At 42.8% G+C, this 22,275-nt stretch overlaps 1 protein-coding gene across 1 annotated transcript in view; it reads right to left on the bottom strand.

Moving 5' to 3' along the window:
- The window catches only part of Csmd2 (CUB and Sushi multiple domains 2), a 522,404-nt gene that overhangs the window by 166,337 nt on the left and 333,792 nt on the right, over nt 1-22,275 (bottom strand). Inside the window, exons 14-19 of the mRNA XM_013020489.1 lie at nt 16,013-16,339; nt 12,017-12,211; nt 2,421-2,559; nt 1,284-1,471; nt 455-643; nt 157-273 (exon numbers count right to left, since the gene is read on the bottom strand). Of these exons, the coding sequence (XP_012875943.1) occupies nt 157-273; nt 455-643; nt 1,284-1,471; nt 2,421-2,559; nt 12,017-12,211; nt 16,013-16,339 (1,155 nt within the window). The remainder of the gene's footprint in view (nt 1-156; nt 274-454; nt 644-1,283; nt 1,472-2,420; nt 2,560-12,016; nt 12,212-16,012; nt 16,340-22,275) is intronic.

Here is a 22,275-nt window from a genome sequence, read left to right as displayed (position 1 = left end):
ATGATTCAAAACAATAAGATAATTCTGGAAATTTTCATGATGATGAGAAAAATTCAGACTCAACTTGTTGCTATATAGGGAAATGTCAGTTGAGTTCACCTTGATCTGGGGACTTGGGGTTACTTTCCAATATCTGCCACTGATGTAAACACTCACCCTTGCCATGAGATGTTTCAATAATCCAGGTGCAGTTCAAGTTGTTGGGGTAGAAGTCAGGGAACCCTGGTGACAAGATGGTACCAGTGGAGCCTTGAATGAAACCACCACACAGGGCTACAGGAGGAGTGAAAAGAAGAGTGAGAGACCTGAGTGGCCCAGGGAACCTCCCCTGGGATCCTCTCCAAAGCCCATTCTCACTGAAGGCCTGAGAAGGAACTGGAGTCCTTTCCAGTGCCTGGTTTTCCATAGTAGGAAAGGCATGTGTTCCTTCCGTGCCCCCGGTAGCATGCCTCACCTTCGCAGCTGGGCAGGGCCCGGCTCCACTGGAAGTTGGGCTCACATTCCAGGGGCTCTGAGTCACTTAATGTATAGCCTGAATCACAGCTGAATGTCACCAGAGCACCCACATAGAAGTCATTCCCATGACGTTGCCCGTTGACGGGGATCCCTGGATCCAGGCAGTGGTCTGATTGCAGTGTTATAGCTGGAAAAGAGAGGCCACAGCTAGAATCAACAATATGTGCTGTTAAAAACAAAGAGATGGAGAAAAGGGCCTGGATTTACAAAGGTTGAAGTCACTAGTTACTAACTCATGAAATGTGGCTGTTGGTATTTGCAGAGAGGTTATTTGAATACCTATTTCTTAAACAAGCTGGCTAGACCATTTGTCCATTGGTTCATTCATTCGATAAACATGTGATGATTGTCCACTGTAGCTAAGGCCCTGGGCTAAGGTTTAGGAATACAAACGAGTAAGAAAGCAACCCTATCCTCATGGTATGTTCAATCTGAACTTTCCATTTCAACCTGCAAAGAACTCAAGTGACACTGGTTCTTTAAATGGAGGCAATGGATATGAGGAGATGAGGAGAGGGTTTACAGCCAGCCAAATTCTCTGTCTCTAAGTGCCCAGCCACCTGCGTACAGCAGTGGTATAAAGATCATGAACAACTGTTATCTCCCATAACCCATGAGGGATGTTGAAAGCCAGGGGTGCCTTCCAAAGGGCATAGTCTAAGAACATCCTGGAAGGACTTGAGTAGGTGCCTATGGAGGAACATAATCCCAGGTTCTCACCCACTGGACCTCATCTACCTCCTCACAACTTTCCCACCCAGACTCACTCTCATAGCGGAGCTGGAAGCCAATGTCTGAATGACTCTTGTCTGTAGAGAAGAGGAGGTAGAGGTAGTTGCTGGTGCTGATGAGGAACTGGGGGACCTGGGTCCCGTGGTAAACCCCAATCAAGGGTGCTGAGTACGTCCGTCCATCTCGTACTTCCAGGGTGTCATAGTTAACCTCAGTTTTAAATCTGTCAAATTATGTAAAATGAAGACTTCTTAAGAAATCCAAGGCTAATTGATTTACTAATGATAAAAGACCTGCCCTGTCTGACCCAGAGCTTTAGACAACCAGATTTTGGCAGGGTGGGATCTTTTAATATAATTTGCACACATTTTCTCATGTTATGGAAGGACCCTCTCTACTAAGCTCTTCCTCCTTCCATTGCAAACTTCCCAACCAGTCCCATAGCCTAGGCTGTGAAGATCTAGAGGCTCAATGATCTAGAGGTCAAATGACTAGCCTCCTGGTGATCAGAATGTGCTAGGCCCAAGATCAACACACTGAAGCTCCAGGGACAAATCTGGCATATGACCTGGAGAGCTAAGAATGGCTTTTACATTTTTGTGAAGGGCCAAAGAAAAATAGCAATAAACAATAGACAGCAGAGATTCACAAAAAAGAAACTTTCCCACAAACTCTAGAATATCTAATGCTTGGGCCTTCACAGAAAAGTTTCCCGACGGCTCTGCTAGGCCATGATTGCTTTAGGTGGAGAAAGTTCATGTCTACATTTGTGTAGCTACTTCCTCACCAAGGGCTATTAGGAGGGTGGGGATGGCTGTGGGGCTCATAGACAGGATTTGGGACAGGTCAGGGAGATTGCCTTCCCATGCTGTGTTACAATCCTTTGATGCTATGTTTTGCTTTAACATCTAATGGTGTCTATCTGCATTTCCCCCTTGGGGGTTAGGAGGTAGGAAGGACTCCGGCATCTCGGGTGATACTCTGGCCTTCCCCTCCCTGTGGCAGTTATGCCCTCCCAGTAGCACAAACCAAGCCCAAAGGCAAAGCTTTTCCCTGAGCTTTTGTCCTGTTTAGGGAAGTCTCTCTGGTGTCGACACCCTGCTGGTACTTTAGTCTCACTGTTGATCCCGCCCACCCACAACCCCTTCCCACAAGGCTGTGGTTCCCAGAACCTGTCAAAGGTGATTTTGATGGGGTAGCCTGGCTGTGCTTCGATCACCCAGGCACAGCTCAGAGCATCCTTGTAGAAGCCAGGCCAGCCTGGAGAAAGGATGGTACCACTGGGTGAGGTCAGATGACCACCGCAGGGAGCTGGGGGATAAAGAGAGAAGGAGAGAGAGAGTGAGAGAAATAGCTTTCTTGGGGGACAAATGAATGAACAAACAAATAAAAATTCTCTTTATAAAATGTGCCGGCCAACAAGGAGTGTTTTGTTTTTATGGAAAATTACATCAACTATATAAGCTGTGAGTTTTGTCTGTTGGGACCTTTATGGATGTGTCTAGTTACATCATTTGGAGGTTTATTAAAGGCTAGAGGGGAGAAATGAAAAGAAGCCTTTAAACAAAGTCCTTTTGTCACGCTGGCAGGGCTGAAATACAGCTAATATTTGGGTCACACTGGCGTTTTCTTTATTCCTCACTCAATTGTCAGGCCTGAGGCAGAGTATCAGGCGGCCTGGCTCCTCCCATCCACACTGGGGAGTGAGTAACTCAACTCTGCTAGGCTCAGGGCTGCAGACTTCGTGCTCTGCACCATCTTGTCAGCCACAACTCAGAACCCCAACATTTCATACTTAGCACACAGCTGTTCTTCTGCTATTACAGGTTGGGTGAATAGATGAAAGGATGAATGAATGCAGCCCATGGTAGGTAACGCCACAAGATACTGATTCCTCATGATGTCCCCACAAACTCTCTGTCTCTATCTCTGGTCTGGCAAAAGCCTGTTATCCCTTCTCTTTGGGTGGATTCCAATTATTCAGCTTCTTTGGTTTCATCTCCCATCATTCAATTCATTCCTTCTATGTATCATTCAGTTTCTCTGGTCTCATGCATCTGTGCGCCACTCCTGTCTTTCTGTCTTTCTGGCTCATATGATGGTGACCAGAGATCAGGGCACATGGTGTATTTCACTGTTTACTCCTTTTGAAGCTACCATGTGATTACTTTGGCTGATACAATGGGAACAGATGTGATGCACATTGGGTCTGTATGGAAATACTAAGAGGCAAAGTTTTCTCTTTTTGTCTCAGTCCCCTTGGAAACAGGTTGCCAGCTGGGACTGCTAACTACTGGGCCTGACTCTGAGGAACAGATCCCCAAATGGCCTGTGGTAAACACATAGCTTGAGCGGTCTGTAATCCTGTTTTTAAGCCATTAAAATTTGAGGGCTGTTTGTCAATGGTCTAACCCAGTCCAAGCTTGAAGATGAGAATGATGGTACCAACCCTCACCAAGGCTGCTTGCCACGGACATGACCACTGCCACTGGCTAGATCCTCACTCCATATCAAGGCATTACCCACATCCATAGTCATGTTCACTCCTCATAGAGCAAACAGCCCTGTGAGGTCAGCACTGTTGTCATCTCTTAAGAAAGCTGAAGCTTATATAACTAGGTGAGGGTTTGCAAGTCATAGAGCCCAGATTTAGACTTAGGAAAGACAGAAGAGAACCAGGGATTTCAAGCTAAGCTCTAAAGGAACACGTGCTTCCTCTGGAACCTCTAACTACAGTGTTACCAAACCACCCACCCTACTAATCAACCAACCAACCAATCGACCAACCAACCAACCAACCAAACAAACAAACAAACAAACAAACACACAAATACCCAACCACCCACCCACCCAACCAACCAAACCAAAAACCTAACATCTGAATAGGATTAAGAAGGGTAGAAAGAAGCTACATAACATGTTTTTGGAGACTCTAGATTTCTCCAGGTATATTTTACCAGTTTCATAAAATATTGCCAAAGGTACCCCACCCCTCTTTTCTGAATTATATAATGTTCTGGGAATATCTGAAACAGCTGGTGAACATTTTTTTTGTTTGTTTTTGTTTGTCGGTCATGGGGCTTGAACTCTGGGCTTGGGCACTGTCCCTCAGCTCTTCAGCTCAAGGCGAGCGCTCTACCACTTGAGCTACAGCACCACTAAATAGATTATTTTTTGGGGTCCGGTCGTGAGGCATGAACTCTGGGCCTGGGCGCCTCATGCATGCAAGGCAAGCACTCTACCACTGATCCATCTTCCCAACCCGTGTTGTAACATTCTTAATATCAAATTATACTAGAAGTTTAATACAGAAGACAGCAATAATCATAATCATAATAGTAGAAACAGTCAACTCATACTATGAGTTACTTTTGCCAGTTGCTTCACAGGCATTACCTAATTCACATGTTTGTGAAGTGATCACGTCCACAGAAGAGAAAGTTAAAGCTAAGCAGGTTAAGACACAGATTGGGAACACTGAGCTAAGGCAGTTAAATCTGAGACTTAACCTCAAGACTTCTGCTGCTAAATCCCCTTGTGGTGCATAGCGTATTGCAGTCATGGCAGGTAGTAATGAGTTCAGTGCATGAAGAGTTTAGGAGATATCAGAACTTAAGGGCGATTATCTTTGTGACAACTCTATCACTAAAAGGTACATGTATTATTACCTTCAGTTTGTGGAAGGGGATTATTACCCTATTTTCTGTGAACAGAGGCTTAGAGAAACTAAAGTAATTACATAGTGCTTACACCAAACATTGAGAAATAAATTACATATGCATACTGTCACTTCAAGGGTAACCCCAGTTTTCAAAACCTACCCATCATCTTATCGATCAGCCTATTGCTTCTCTCTCCTCCTTCCCCGCACTTTTTTAGACCTTGGTAGTGGACAGAGATATGCCTATGGTTATGTCCCCTCATGCTCTCATGAGGATCCTGTGCCTCAGCAGCCAGGAAGGGCTCGGCTCTTTCTAGGCTCCAGGTCAACACTGGCCCAGATTCTCCTCATTCAATTTCCGGGAAGCTATACTCTACTCCATGAGGGCCCATCCAGAATCTCCAGAGAGGGAAACTCAGTGTTTGTCTTTGGGAGTTACCACTTTGTGTTCTTTCTATGTTTGATTGTCTTGTAATTTTAGCTAGTAAATCACTTCTTGTGTTCAGTGATAAGAAGCTGGTCTCTCTATCCATCCAGTCCTTCCTCTCTGTTGTTCATCTTGCTATTCAGTGTGATAGTTGCCTGGCGAGAAGTAGGAGGATTCCTAACTGCAAGGTCTCTTAATACTTGAAAAGATGCTTTATTTCATTTTTAATTAAAAAAACATAGATTTGAAACTACAGGGGATCATATTCCTTATCTATTAGCAAGGCGCAGACCAATGCCTGATGACATATATGGGCTACAAGAAATTAGAAATTGTGAACCTTGCTGGTAAAAATGCAAAATAGCCCTTCTGGAGAGCAATCTAGTAATATTCAGCAAAAAAATCATATTCACTCCCTGATGCAGCAATTCTATTTCTAGCACTGTATTCCAAAGATATCCTAGCCCAAAAATGTGAAGAAAGCACATACATATTGTAAAAGGCGATACAAGGCTGCATCATTTGTACTCACAAAAGAGCATAAATAGTGCACATGTTGGATAATAAGAGTCCAACTGAATTAACTCGGGTGACCAGACAAATGGGCTGTTTATGCAACTATAAAACAAATACAAGGAACAGTGAACATAAAGTTGTGGACTAGTCTCCTGAATATGTTACTGGGTGAATGAAAGCCAAGTAGATTATTGTGGGCAAAGTCTAATTCTGCATAATATAAGAGGGGTACTAAGGTTAAATTAATATTAAAGTGTTAATAATCACTTAGATCAACAATCAGTGCAAAGGTAAACCAAAGCCAGGAAGATTCCACAGAAAGCAGGAAGGGACAGCGTTGAAACTGTGTAAATGTTTTACATAATTACAAAGGCAGATTAAATTTGATATGCATTTTCTCTATCCCCCAAATGAATATAAGCCTAATAGCATACTGGTTGGGAGTGTAGTCAGACAGAAAAAAGTAGCTGAAGAGATTTTTTTTTAACAGACAGTAGTCAGATAGTCCATTCCAAGGAGGCAATATGGACAAAAAGAACTGACAATTATGGTGACGATGAAGGTTGAGACTATTTTTCTTCATCATGCTGAGGTGCTGGTATACTATCCTTACGCTAAAACTCCAGGGAATGAATTATGACACAGGGAGTTATGATGGTGTTTTGGAACTTGCAAGCAGATACAGATATGATTATCAGCAAGACTACGGTAAAAAGAAAAGAAATGAAATGAACTCACAATGTGTTTTCTTTTAAAGAAACATTTTTCTAGCTGTATTCATTGAAAAAGCTTAGAAACAAGAATTAGCATCCAGTGTCCAGATTCTAAACATCAATTTCCACTAAAAGGAACCAGGGCTCCTCAGAGAAACAACTGGCTCAAGGTAAGGGGTAGAAAATGATGGGCAATTCTCAAAAGGCTCTTTTGAGAAGTGGGGGGGGGGGTGTTGGGAGGGGAAAAAGTAGGAGGGGGCAATACTATTCCAAAATAAAGGTACTCATTGCCTGACTTATATAACTGTAATTCCTTTATATATCACTTTTTTTAAAAAAATAAGTTTTTAATTGTGACAATACTGTACAGAGGGGTTACAATCACATGAGCAAAGTAATGAGTACATTTCTTATCAAGCATTGTTGCTTCCTCCTTTGTTTTCCCCCTACCTTCCCTGCCTTCACATCTCCACAACAAATTAAGCCCCTCCCCAAAATTGTAAATTTCGTTTTTCAACATAGCCTCTCGTACATCTCATTGTTGCAATGGGTCCACCTGTATCCTTATTTAAATAATTTGTTTTTTCCCTTCTGCTCCCCAAATTATACCAACATAAAATACAGGGGTTATACCATGAGGGAGGGACATACAAAGCAACAAAAAAATCACTTTTTTTGTTTTTATTTGGTCAGTCATGGGGCTTGAACTCTGGTTTGGGCACTATCCCTGAACTCTTCAGCTCAAGGGGCAAGTGCTCTACCACTTTAGCTACAGTAGCACTTCTAGTTTTCAGGTGGTTAACTGGAGAGAAGAGTCTCACCAACTTTCCTGCCCAGGTTGGCTTTGAACTGTGATCCTCAGATCTCAGCCTCCTGAGTAGCTAAGATTACAGTCGTGAGCCACTGGTTGTACATCACCTTTACAATAACATTTTAAAAAAGAAAAAAAGGGACTGCTGCTAGCTAGTGAGACAATGAAGCATCAGTTAGAATCATAACTGCAATTGACTTAAATACACAAAATTGCAATCCAGTTGTATTGCAATAATATTTGAAAAGATTCTACTTTGAAAGGTGTTAGGTAGTCAACTTGCTCACATGAAAACTTTAAATAAAGGAAAATAATGGAAGTTATTTCTCCCATCTTTCCTTTGCTTTTTAAGAATCCCAGCTCATAAAACAAGGAACTGAAATGTCTCTGTGCTATGAACATCAATAGCTCCCAACATCCTCAAAAGAGACGCAATGAGTCCTTATGTGGCTCTGATAGAGACATAGGTTCTGCCTATTAAATATTCTGGTTAAAGTATGGAACCCAAGTTGTGTTAAGTTTATAGAGCTTCAAGGAAATATAAGAGAAAGGTGATCATGCCAAACAATCTCTCAGGGCAGTAATCAGTAAAATTCAGAAAATAAGAAGAGACTCCTCAAGATGAATGATCTGCCTTCTTCAGTTAAAAAAAAAATCACAGGAGGTAGGATGAATACCCATGGCTTAGAAAACGACTTGAGACCTCTCTGTCCACTGTAATGGACCATTTCATTTTCTAAAGCACAGGTATAAGAAAAGAACACTTGATTTTGATAAGTAATTACTTTTTAAGATAACAGAACTGTGGTTGTGGGTGTTGTGATTTATTTTTGGTGATACTGAGGTTTGAACTTGGGGCTTAATGCTTACTAGGCAGGCACACTGCTGAGACACATTGCCAATCCTTTTTGAGATAGGGTCTTTCTTCTGCCTGGGTGCATGCCTGGACTGTGATCCACCTATCTGAGGCTTCCTACTGTGGCTGGGATGACGGGCCTGGGTCACCACATCCAGTTCCTTTTCCTTGATATCATTTTGTTTTAAAGGGTTCCTTCTTATCTGCTAGAAATGATTGTAATATTATATCTCAAATTTATCCCAGAGCAAGCAGGGCAGTGGTGTAGGGAAAAGCAGAGGCCATGGATTCACAGGGCAATCTGAGAGAGAGGTGTATGGGGGTTCATTATTCTGTCCTATCTGTTTTGGTAAAATTCTGAAGTTTTCTATTGAAAAAAAAAGTTAGGGCAGGCTCAGTGGTGGTTCATGTTTGTAATCCCACCTACTTAGGAAGAAGTGGAGATTAGGATCTTGGTTCAAGACCAGCCTAGGAAAAAAGTTAGTGGACCCTCATTTCCCCAAGAATACTGGATGTAGTTGTGCAAGCCCATATCCTTAGCTATGTGAGAGATGTAAATAAGAGGAGTGAAGTTCAGGCTGGCCAAGGCAAAACACGGGCTACAATCATCACTTAGATTTCTATGGGGACTGCGGTGCACTGACTTTTTCCTTCATTGCCTGATTATAAACATATACAAAGACAAGTATGTGGATATATTTATAACAAGTGCTTTTTGTTTGTTGTAGTTGAAACAACAGCAACATATAGTTCAGGCTGGCCTTGAACTCAGTCCTGCTGCCTCAGCTTTCCAAGTACTGGGATTAGTATACACCAAAGTCTTAAACCATTTTCCTCTAGGGAATGGGACCAGGAAATGAGTGTTTTCATGTTGAACTTTATCACACTTCTGTGTACTGTCGACAGCTTTTACAAGTCTGAGCATCCCTTTAAACATTAAAACATGAAAACACACTAAAAATGTACTTCTTGTAAGCTGAATATTTTTTTCTAAACTCAGTCTTTTTCTTTTAGTAGGGATTTTAATTACCTTTATTATCATAACTGATACATTTGTTTCACTACTGTCATTTTTTTTAATGCTGTCAATTTCTGCCATGTGGTGTCTTGTCTTCTTTGTCTTTTGTGATAGGCAATATGTTTCCTTTTGCTTTAATTTTCTATTGGGATGTAGAAAATAGAAACCTCACTTTTCATTCTTATTTGTGGATGCTTTTAAGTCTTTCATAAACATACTGCCATTATAGTCTCTCTAGTGATACAGTTCAAAAATTCATTAGCACAGTAGCCAAGGGTCTGTGTGTGAATTCTGGATCCACTAGGTACAAACAGTGAAGGCCCTGAGCAGGCAGGGTGGGTCACTGGTAGGTGACTTGCCCTTCTGAGCCGGGCCCCAGTGGGGACAATAACTATAACTGTTTCTCTGATGCAAGGTTAAGTGAGGTGATACTTGTAAAACACTTCTGTTGTTGAGTACAGTTATTTGATTCTTTCTTAAGAAGAGTCAAGGAAGGGATGAATGTGATCAATAATCAGACACCCATAGTTAGGGGCTGACCATCACTGCTGAAAAGTCTTTCTTAGGAAACTTCAGATTTTAAACACACAGACCAATCATGTCCTCTGTGCTCCAGATTTATGTCATCAAACTATTGGCCACAAGTTAAACTCAACCTGCCTGGTTGCTTATATATGATCTCAGGCCACTGTTATGAGAAAGCAGCCTGTGGCCACAAGGTTGGAAACATTTGCTCTCTGGCTCTTTAAGAATGCCCACCCCTGCTTTCCATCTACCCAATCATCCTCCTTCCTTCTAAATTTAGGAGAAGCCATTTTCTCTCATGTCCTGTTACTGCCTCTCCAAACCCAAGTGGCTCTTAGCATATATTAAAAGATTTTCTAAAAGACCATTAGCTTCTGTATTTAATTGTCCACAAGGTGGGGATGCTTAATCAAAAACAAAACTAGACAAGATGGAAAGGACAAAGATGCTGACCACAAAGTAGGGACCTACCAAGGCTTGAACCAAAGGAAGGAATGAGGCCAAGGAGGGCAGGTTCCCACAGGCTTCCTTGTGAGGTTTCAGGGCTGGGCTTTGGCCTTAATCAGCCTCTGTCATGGACTGCTCCCAGATCTCACAAATGATATTAGGAATGGCCATCACTCTGGGAAAACAGAGTCGGCTCCCTCCTGGGTCAGTCAGGGGATCAAACAGGCCGTCTCTTATTTTGATGCCAACTTTCCCCAAACATACAGTGTGACCCCCAAGTTGGAGTAAATTCTGATCTAATTGGTTCAAAGCGGAAATGGTTAAACTAATGCTACTCTTCCGGCAGGTACTAATCCAGCAGCCACACACGCTTCTACTAACCCTGCTAGGAGGCTCCATGAGTTACCTGCATTTTACAGTGGCCCAGCTGTTTGCCCAGGGTGACCTGGCTGGTGAGGGGTAAGGTAGAGAGCACAGGGGGCCTGATGAGAGATGGGGCTTTGAGGAGCTTTCACTGAGATGTTTCTCACTAGGAAGGTTCTAGCCTAGTTACATTCATTCATTCATTCATTCATTCATTTGCTCAGTGACTTATCAACCAGTAATGACTAGTCATGTCAGCTACCAAGTGTCAAACATTGTGCTAGGTGAGATGAGGCTGGATTTATGGAGCTCATCCAGCAGTGGGACCTCAGCTCACATTTGTGAACATTTTTTGCCGTGCTTGCTCTTTTCTATGTACATCCATACTCTACTTATTCCTACCCCTGCTGTTATTTTATTTTATTTTTAAAATAAAAAAAAAACCCAAGAGGTCCAACAATCATCTGGATCCCAACTACATATAGCGTGGTATGGATTCTTTCTCCCTCTTTTCCTATAGACCCAACCACCAAATCAGGGGCAATGCTCTCTTTAAGTTCTCCTACTTGTGGTCAGGCTGGTCAGACTTGGGGTGGGGGATTGGGCATGTAGAGAGGCATCTGGACACGAGACAAAGAGACTTTCACCTTTCATAAAGGTGAGAACCACAGCCTCGGTCTTCTTGGTCACTGTCACAGTCCTTCAAGGACCTTTGGGATATATATTATTCATCTATCATTGCCAAGTAGCTATTGAGCACTGATTCTGTGCCAGGCACTGTGTTTGGCACACACATGGGACATGATCCTTACTCTCAGGGGGCACCATCTGCCCTTGAAGTGCCTGCAGTCTGCTGGAACAGACGGCTGGTCTCTGAAGTTGACTTAGAACTGCCCTGTGAGGTGCAATGGGATGAGCAGATGCTGTAATGAGCCCAGCCCTTGTGGTGAGCTATGTTTCTTCCAGCTGTTTTGCCCTTTGTTACCCAGAGATTAACCAGAAGGATATCAAGTTAGCATTTAACCAGGGCACAAGAGCTGGAAGAGGAAGAGAGCCCAGGGAACTGGGGAAATGAGCATGTGGAGGAGAAAAGAGTGACAGGCAGCCTGAGAGACTGGGGAATTCCTATCACTGCCAGTTTGTGTGTGGCTGCAGGCTCCTCCCTCTCCCCCCACCAGAAGCTGGAAACAGGGCTTCTGATGGCTGTAACATGGAGAGTTCCCAGGAGAAAAAAAAAGTCCCAGGTTATGATTCAAATTGCTGTGCAGTGTTTCCAACTAAGCCCTCGTTTTTCCAATGTGAGGATGAGGGTGAGCAGTGGCCTTGAGCCCTGGAAGAAGTGGATGCTGAAAGGGATCACTGTGATGCAGGCCTCTTGGTTTGGCTCTCCAACCTCTTTGGAGCAACCCCCAGGCTCTCTTCGTCACGTACCTTCACAGCGTAACACAGCACTGTTCCAGACCACGCTGCCCTCCTTCAGCACACAGGTGATGGTCTCTGAACCCTGTGTGCCAAGGAAGCCTTCATCACACAGGAAGGAGATGGAGCTGCCTAATTGCAGGCTGTCACCAAACCGTTTGCCATTGACTGGAACACCAGGATCCGGGCACTCATTGTGACGGAAGGCTGTGTGGATGGGCACAAGGACACAATTAGAAAGAGCTGGTCTGAAGATGGAACCCCAAGGAAAATGAGCTTCATTATGATGGTCAACCCCAGACCTCTACCACTTCCCCAAGTTCCCTCAAGAACTTGCCATGTTGGGACACAGGATGCCAGGGTTCCAACTGGTAAGCCCCTCTGGGTATGAAACAGGGACTTGTTCCGTTGAGTTCTGGCCTTTCCCTGGTACTTCCCTTCAATGGATGTTTATAAATTAGGCAGTGAACTAAGTGTTTGTTAGCTCATGTACATCAGAGCATTAGTCCACCAAGCAGATACCATTACAAATGAATAAACTGAGGCTTACTGTGGCTAAGGAACAGACCTTGTTCTTCAATGTCAAATCTATTCTGTGTTTCCCTAACTTCTGACAATGATGGGATCATTTATGCTGCAGGTAAGCTCCCTCTCAATTCTGTGATTCTAATAGACACTAAGTATCATAAAAGAGGTGCCCTGGAATTAACCCTGTCTGAAGCCATTCCCTTCATTTCCCTCCCTCTTGTCAGGGCTGATTCTCCCTCTCCCCAGGAAGAATGATGGTATAGGGAGCAGAGAGAGAAAAGAGATTTCACTGGGAATTTGTTTCTTATTATGATTTGGTCCTGGACATCCCATGACATCTCCCTGAACCTCGAGTTCCTGACTTCATTTGCAGGCTTGTTCTGAGATGGAAAGGAATGGACATAGATAAGAATGTGAAGGGAGTAAGTATTGCATGGTGTATCCTGAAGATGATTATATATGCTGTGAGGACGAATTCCTTTCTCTTCTTCCCCACGTGGAGATGCTCCTTCCTGTACCATCTCTGCCATGCACATTTCCAACCTCCATCCACCAGACATGTCATGCCATTCTCCTGTGAAATGTCTCTGAAGTCAGGCCCTATGTCTGTCTGCACTGTTCTAAGGATGGTTGACTTGTCCTGGGAGACCATGTGCCGTGGTTGCCTGGGCATGTGTCATTTGAAAGAGATCTATTTACAGGTCGCCGACATTCCCTAATGACAGAGACACAGGCACAGTCAGGCATCGACTGGCTCTGGAGGCGGCTGGATCTTGCCAAAGGCCAGAGGCCTGCAAAGCTCGGATCCTCCCATGGCAGGCGGCTATGGGTCTCTGATGGGCAGACTTCTGGGATGACTTGTATAGGGTTGAGTTCTCACACATAACCCACACTGCAAAGTCCAAGTCAGTCCAGACTCAACCTCCTACCCTTTCTCCATTAGGAACTATATCTATGAAGGTGTTCTGGCACGTAGGTGTGGCATGGGAAGAAAAGTGCTGCTTGGAATCCAAAAGTCAAGGGCTTTTCTATTCAAACTCTATCAGTCACACACATACACAAATACAGGCACACATCAGGAATTGTCAATTTCTAATCTCTGAGAGCAAGGACTTAATGCCTTGTTCAATTTCTATCTATGCACTTTCTCAAGGCCTATTTTCTTTGACATGTCTAAGTGGATGAAGTTTCACCGTGAGATCAAGCAGTGATGTTGAAAGAGTGCCCTGCACAGGGACTGGCACATAGTAGGTGCTCAGAAAACAGCAGCTACTGTCATCATTGTCCAACAGAACTCTGTATGCAACAATGATTAGTTTTGTTCCCAGGAGTTTACAAAGGTGGGAACAAATTACTGATCCTTGTTACAGACATGTAGATTTCAAGTTACATGCAAGAAACACATACTTACTGTGTCAGCAGAGGTGAGTTCTCCTATACTGGGCAAAACAGAGCTCACCTTGGATGATCAGCAGTTGAGATACAGAGGAGATTTAACTTCCTTCCTGCATTAGCTCCCAAACACCTATCCAAGGATGTATTATTCACTGGCTGCATCTGAACCCATCACCTCTACTGTGAGAATGCAGCCTCTGGTTCCTCATTCCTCTAGTGGTTCTGATTAGCAGGTCTCAGATAGGGCCTAGATTTTAAAAAAGTATTCCTCCTTGTCCATCTAGCTGTCTATATGCATAAATGCACAGAAAAACATCTGCTCTCTGTGATCAAGTTGCCAAATGCTGGCAAGAATTGTTTCTGGAAAAGGGATTTGGGGAGGTAGTTAGCATTTCTTCCTTGGTATATCCTGGCCCCCCACCCCCCTTTTAAAGAATGAATATGTGATGCTTACAAAGCTAGGGAGGGCTGATGACATTCAAGTTGACATAGCTCTCTGAGCTAACCTGGGCCACCTCTTCCTCAAGGACTCACCCATTCCCCAAGGACTCAGGATTTGCTCCTTATTGGATAGAAGGGGTTTTCTAGGATCTCATTTGTCTTGGACACTATAAGCATCCATTTTGTCCCAAGTTCTCTCTCAGTGATTTCTCAGCCTTCACTAACCCGGATGAGTGGGGGCTTCCTTGGTCTCCATCTTTCCCATATTCTTGTCACTTCCCCTGGCTATGAAAGAGCATGCTGCCAGCATTGACGATCCTCCCATCTGCTAAGTACTCCCTGATACTTACTGCACACACTAGGCAGGCCCTAGGCTGAACACAGGATAAAAAGAAGGGTGATCAAATCCCTTACTTCTTCCCTGTGCTCAGATCTCATGGAAAACAAGAATAGAGAACTACAAACCAGAACCCTTGATGCTAGACTAACATGTTTGGGAAAGGCAGAGCCAATCTCCACTTCCTACTGTCCTTGGATGATGGAGTCAGGGGTCCCCTGGAGAAGATGACACTCTGGGAAGGTTGATTGTTTCCAGCTAAGTCTGGTGTCCTAAAGAAAGGTGGTGACTGGACTGGAACCTTAGTCTGAGTGTTCACTTGGAACACTCAGACTAACCACATAGCATTGAAGTCTTTAGTTCAACTGAGTTACAAGGACAGCTGGGAGGGTCAGGAGGGCAAGCCCTTTATTAAAAGGGTAGGGTCAGGAGCAGTAGTTCTGTTCTGTTCAAAGTATCTATCAGAGAAGGAGCTCTCTCCTTGTGTACCTGGGTGTGAGTTAGAGCCTAAATTGGGTCTTTGGATTTTCAAGCAGCCTCTAGGAAAGCACTTGGTAATTGTTCAGAAGACCTAGCTTCAGCCCCAAATGACTATAACTAAGTTCACCAGGAGGCTTGTTGTGCCCAGTCTCCAAGTTTCTGCCAATCTAGCTACCTTCCCCTCCCCCATGCCTACTGCAATAGAGAAATGAAAGGAGTCACGGTTGTATCTAGAGAAGGAGCCCAAGGCAGAGATGAGAGATGACAACTTCCAGACTGGAGCCATGAGATGAATAGAGAGAAAATGTTCAGGGAGTCAGCTGCAATATTCCCTGGGGATATTGCTCTCTACTCCTGCTTCGGTTTGACTAGGGGAATGTGGTGATCAAAGCAGAAGTTTGGGTAAGAATACCAAAGGTGAGTAGGCAGTAGTGTCAGGGGTCCGGGGGAGCACATCAGAGAGGGAACCAGGAGCCAAGTAAGGAGAGAATGTCAAAAGCTTTCTTCTTTTAGATCCTCCATGCTTCTTGCAGGAGGAGGGAGAGAGGTCAGGAAATGAGGTTCTCGATTCTTTATAGGACATCTACAATCACCCATGGAAATAGAATGCTCACAGAGTGACACCAGACAGGAGCAGCCAGGTCAGCGAGCAACCTTCATGATTTACTGGGGCACATTGTGTGCTCGGAGCTTCACGTTTGGCCCTATAATCCAACACTGTCTTTGTCACCAGCCCACTCACATCAATAGTCCTCCACAGAAGCACGCTGATCATGCTCACAGGTGGACACTGAGGGACAGTCAGCTGAAGCAGAGGGAGCACTCACTGGTAAAGGTGATGTTGAATCCTCTCTTCCCTGTGGAGTGGTCAGTCTGGAATTCGAGGCGGGCCACATGGCCGCTGCTTGTGATGGATGAGGGGAGCTGGTTTCCAGAGAAGGTACCCAGGACTGGGGCCTCAGCAGTAGCTCCATCTTTGATGACTAGGAAATCAAACTGAGGCTCCACGTCAATATCATTGAAAGCCAGATGGATGCGACTCTCAGGTCGAGCTAGGATGAGCCAGACACAGTGGAGGTGGTTGCCATAGTCTTCTGGGTAGTTGGGAGACAAGACAATCCCAGAGGGGCTGGTGAAGTTGAAGAAACAGGAAACTGCAAGAGAAAAGCAATGTGGTCAGTTAGTGGCTCCAATATTCTACTAGGGCCACTCAGGGCTGGCATAGGGAATGTTTTCTCAACTATAAAGCAATAGGAAGAAAGGGGTCACTGGGATTGAGTTAGACTGCTTGGGCTCTGAGCTCTAGTTGGGAGGGGGAATACTAACATCCATGCTGGGGAAGGTGCTAGAGGTCTCTTTGGCAAATAATAGACATGGTGGAGTTGGGTTGCTTTTGGACTTGTTCGTCCTTTCAATATGTTAGTGCCCAGGAAACCTCTGCCTGCTTGGTTCTTGGTGTTGGGGGAAAACATTGTTCAAGCTTAAGTGGAGAGAAGCACTTTCTCAGCTTGGTTTTCAGCAGGGCAGGGATTGTTTAATGATTCAACAGTGGCAATCTCCTAATGGAGATATTTTTGATGGGGAAATGATGAGGAGCCATGGGGATTCTGACAACTTCAAGCCACAACAGATACTATGAGGATGAAGAGCCACATGAGCCCTGCCTTTCAAAGACCAAAGCTTCTGAGTGATGTGGGTGAGAGAGGTGACAGGGCCCTATGAGCTGTCCCCCATTTCACCCTAATAATCCACTCTTCCAAAAGCCCTCATTTCAAACCATTTCCATGCCAATCGCTAACAGATTCCAGAAGGAGAGTGAAGGCAGGAAACTGCTGTAAACCAACCAAACAAACCAGTAAATTTGAAACCAAAACTAAAAAAGGAAAATAATAGCATGTAAACCAAATAATTGCAACAACTATGAACAGGAAGCTGTCAATATTGAGTTGAAGCTTTTATAATTCTACAGGATTATCACCAAGATGATAGAAAAAATGCCCAGAGGATTCATTTGAAAGAAAAGAGAATTAATTTGAAAATACAGTCCATGTTGCTAGAAAAAGATAAACCTCAATACTGTTGGGGCTTTACAGGAACTCATGTATTTACTGCTGGTTACAGAGTGAGGCAGATGTAACCCTTCTGGAAGTGAGTGTCTTGAGATCTTACAAGGATCCCCAGAACTATTCAAATCCCATTTGTAACCATTAGGAATTAACTCAAAAAGAGCCACATGGACAGAGATGATGAGAGTGACACAATGGGATTATGGAGGGAGAAAAATGCAACAACTTCTACGTCAGCTCTATAAAGTAAGGTGAATTACAGCTATTAACGTGGCATAGCACGATTGCATCGTTAAAATGATAAATATGACCCTGCAGAGAGGGCGTTCGTGATCATTTTAAGTAAAACAGAGATCGTAAAATTATATGTGTACTTTTGATGAGAGCTATTAAACACTTGTGTGTATATGGATAAAGATTGGACTTGAGCCCCCAAATAAAAACGGTGTTAGGGTAGTGGGTTTCTGAATATTATAATTTTAAAAATGCAGTGACACTTTCTTTTGTGACTGCAAAAATACTCTGGGTGTATTGTCAATATTTTGTTTAAAATATATAAACGTCTGAGAGGTTAAAATGAATTCTTAACATTTGTATTTATATTAGGGGCTAATAATATTGGAACATAAATGAGTATAACATTTGGCTTACTAATTACAATGAAAGTAAGATGAAAAATCATAATGAAGTCATGTTTGCCAAAGGGGAAGAAAAAAGAGAACACACAAAATAAAGACAGAGGCGACTCATTGTCAGGAATGTCTTCCTGGTCCTATCTGTGGGACCCTCTGCACCACCGACATTGGATCTCCTTTTCTAAGGAGGTGTTTCTTTTGCCAGCCTGCTGCTGAAAATCCATTCAGCAAATTCAGCAAAGTGAGACCAGACCCTAACACACACTGATCAGTCTCAGCTTTGTAATCCTTGTCTTTGTTAAGTATAGAAAGAAATTTGGCTGGGGGAGGGAAAGATATGGAAAATTTTTTAGACAATAGAAGATAAAGTCAGTATAAATGATTGGGTCTGGAGCTGGTGGCTCATGACTGTAATCTTAGATGCTCAGTCTCATGGTCTGAAGCCAGCCTGGAAGACAAATCCGTGAGACTCTTGTTTTCAATTACCCAGCAAAAAAGCTGGAAGTGGAGGTGTGGCTCAAATGGTAGAGAATTGACCTTGAGCAGAAAAGCCAAGCCAGAGCTTAAAACCCTGAGTTCAAGCCATAGTGTTGGAGTGTGCACATGTGTGCCCCCCCACAAATACATACACATACACAGCAGTGATTGGTATATTCTACTGAGGGTTAGCTAAGCACAGATACCCCTCTAACCACTCCTAATAATTAATTACAGTTCAGCTGCCACAATAACACTATGAGCTGGGAACCATTAACATTGAAAACTGAAAACACTGAGGCACAGAGGTCAGTAACTTGCCAGGGTCACCTAGCTGATAAATGGTAACGCCAAATACAAATCCAAGCAGTTCCATCCCAGGGATGAAGTTCACATCCAACCCACAATAATACTGTCTACTGGATCTAAGTCCACCAATAGAGTCCTTGAAGTCCTGGCATGCTGCCTGTCTCCCTCAAGTATTCCATGAGTACTAGATGGACTAGATGTGGATGTACACACAGAGCCATACACAGTCTCTCTCTAGCTTTGTGTTAGCCTAGGTGGGAGCATCATGAGAACTACACCCAAAGGCAGTGACCTTCAAGACAGAAAGAGGCAAATCATGTGACCTATTAAACCAGTCCAAGATGGACTATAGACAAAGATAAATGGCTATAGTTTCATAGTAGAGATGGTTAGGGACGCTGTAAGCATGGGAGCAGACTGACGGTGCAGAGAAGACTTTAGTAACAGCTGAGCTCTCATCCCCTACCCCTGTCATTCTATTACTTTATTATGTTTTCTTTATAGCCTTTTCACTGGGGTACTACTTTGGATTTTGATGGTAACTTCATTTATCCCTACAATTGCCTTGTTTACTTGTTTCTTTGCTTATGGTCAGGACCTCCTCTCCCCAACATACATACAGATATCCAGGGGGCAGAAGTCTTGGCTGTTTGAGGCCTCTGAACTTCTAATGGCTCCCACAACACCTAGCACATTGTAGGAACTTAAGCAATACTTGTGAATTCCTTCACAAGGATTTTCCGGAGTTAGGAACCACCTGATGGTGACATTGGAATGTGGGCCTTGCCACCCCATCTTATACCAAACCTCAAACACCAGAATTGGTCAACACCTATAACAATAGACTTGTGTCAGTCTAGAAACCAGGGGGAAATAGTTTAGTGTGACCCTTAAAACATTTCTCTTAGGTGAAATGGATATGTGGTTCTGAATAACTTAAAGCAGAAAAAGGTGTGATTCAGTAACACCCTTCAAGAGCAACGACAACAAACAGCTATTCTCAAGTATCAAAGACTAAAAACAGAATATTCACATAACATTCATAAAGTAGCCCCTGAAGATTTTTTACCCAACCTAGAGATTAATTAAAATGAAGATCTTAAGGATAGGAAAACGTGGTGAATAAGCAATAAAAAAATTAATGCCAGGTGCCAGTGGCTCACACCTGTAATTCCAGATACTCCAGAGGCTGAGATCTGAAGATTGTGGTTTGAAGCCAGCCTGGGCAGCAAAGTCCATGAGATTCTTATCTCCAATGAACCAGCAAAAGGCCAGAAGTGGAGCTGTGGCTCAAGTGGTAGAGTGCCAGGCTTGAGCAAAAAAGCAAAGGGACAGCATGTAGGCTCTGAATTTAAGACTGCTATGGGTGTACACACACACACACACACACACACACACACACACACACACACACACACACACACACACACACACACACACACACACACAGAAAAAGAAATAAAAGAAGTTAACATCAAGCAAATACACCACTATAGTAATGAATCTAAGTAACTGCTATAAAGGTGGTTCTAAAAATGGAATGTAAATGCACCAACATTCCTTGGAATACAAAGTATGGGATATGAAGCCCACCCAAACCCTAGAGTGAAATATTCCAGATCATACAGGAGAAACAGTAAAGTTGGAGCAAGGAGATATGCTAATTCCTTAATTTTGCAAGAGATTCAGTTTCATAGTTTCTGTGGTTAATTAGAGAAACATAGGTTAGGAGTATGTATTTAAAGATGTTATGTGTAATTAGTAATAGAATATGAAGTACCTTATCTTCAAAATTACCAAAAGGGGATACAGCAAAGCAGTCAATTTAGAAAAAACATGTAGGAATCAAAGGAAAACAAAAAGACAAGGAAATTCAAAGAGGGAAACTGTAAAGTAAAAAGCATTAAAATAACCCCAAATGTAATTTAGGACAATAAATGGATACAGGTTAACCACCCAATAAAATTAAACTCTGGCCTGGCAAAATATAGCCTGAAACAAAGTGATTAATACATTTTTCAGTGTCCATAAGCCCAACTTTCTTACTTGATTGGTAGAGGTCCTAAAAGTTCCCCAGGTGATCCTATATTGCAGCTGGGGTTTAAGAACAGCTGGGAGCAAATGGTTGTGACCACAACAAAAACTGGTTTTCATGTTAACATTAGATGCCTACGGAGTATGCTTTATTATTTTTTAAAATATATTTTATTATTTTTAAGTAGCTGTACAAAGGAGCTGCCATTCAACAAAGCAGTTTCTGAATGCAATGCATCTTGATCAATCAGGTCAACAGCCTGCTGAACACTTACTCAGTAAAGAGATGGGAGCTAAGAAGTTGATACCATAATAGTCAGAACGTGGCCTTACAAAGCCCCAACTTCCAGCTCAAAAGGTAACCCTGCCCTTTCCCTTTGAGGACAGGAGAAGAAAAAAAAAAGATCCATAAAGGTATAATCAGAAGAATATATACACATATTATATGAACAATATAACACGACATGCATATATAGTCCAGAAGATAAACTTTGATTTCTACTAGAAATCAGGAAGAGCTGGTTTCTCAACATCTCAAATAAGAAACAATAGAAAAGACTTCAATATATATATATATATATATATACATATTATATGCACAATATAACACAACATGCATATATAGTCCAGAAGATAAACTTTGATCTCTCCTAGAAATCAGGAAGAGCTGGTTTCTCAACATCTCAAATAAGAAACAATAGAAAAGACTTCAATTGGATTGCTTCACTGTCAGTCATTCTGCTTAGACGAAGGGTAGATGATGTCCTCCCCTTCTAAAGTAGTTATTAGACTGTGCTGTTGAATCTTAACCTTGGATAAAGCTCTAAGTCAGAGGCTCTTGCCTGACTTAGACATTTGGGAAATAATAAAGGTGGAAAACTCATTAACAAGTGGGTGTGCAATTACTCTGCATAATATGAATATAATATGATCTTAAGTAGAAAATAAAAGGGGATGTTGAAAAAACTCTTGTAGCATGTTTTCTTTGCTTCACTGATTTCAAAATGCTAATTTAATGGCTGGATGCCTGACAAAGGGAAGGGGGTCTTCACTCACACTGGCAATTCTAAATCAAGAGCCTAAGACAGGATCTATAATGTAAATGACAGACAGTTCTGATTCTGTGTGTCCCAAACATAGGCACAGACACAACAGAATATATAGTCTCAAGTTCAAAAGTTTAGGTGAAGACGATTGTGATGATATTATGAATGGCTATGTGTTCTTTGAAACTGTGGCCTTTAAATTAGGAATGCATCCTCTGTACAGTGCTCCTGGAACACTGAAAAAAAAGCACAAAGCAAAACTACTGGGTTTCATTTTCTGCTGATAGGACTAATGAGATAGAAATAGTAACGGAAGAATGAAGAAGCAGAGCACCAGTGGCTCACGACTGTAAACTTAGTTACTCAGAAGGCTGAGATCTAAGGATCACAGTTCAAAGCCAGACTGGGCAGGAAAATCTGTGAGAATTTTGTCTCCAATTAACCAGGAGAAAGATGGCAGTACTGCTGTGGCTCAAAGTGGTAGAAAACTAGTCTAGCAAAAAAGCTCAGGGACAGTGCCAAG

This window comes from Dipodomys ordii, unplaced genomic scaffold (genome assembly GCF_000151885.1).
Source record: "Dipodomys ordii isolate 6190 unplaced genomic scaffold, Dord_2.0 Scaffold51, whole genome shotgun sequence".
Lineage (NCBI taxonomy): Eukaryota > Metazoa > Chordata > Mammalia > Rodentia > Heteromyidae > Dipodomys > Dipodomys ordii.
This window is presented reverse-complemented; position numbering and strand designations above follow the sequence as displayed.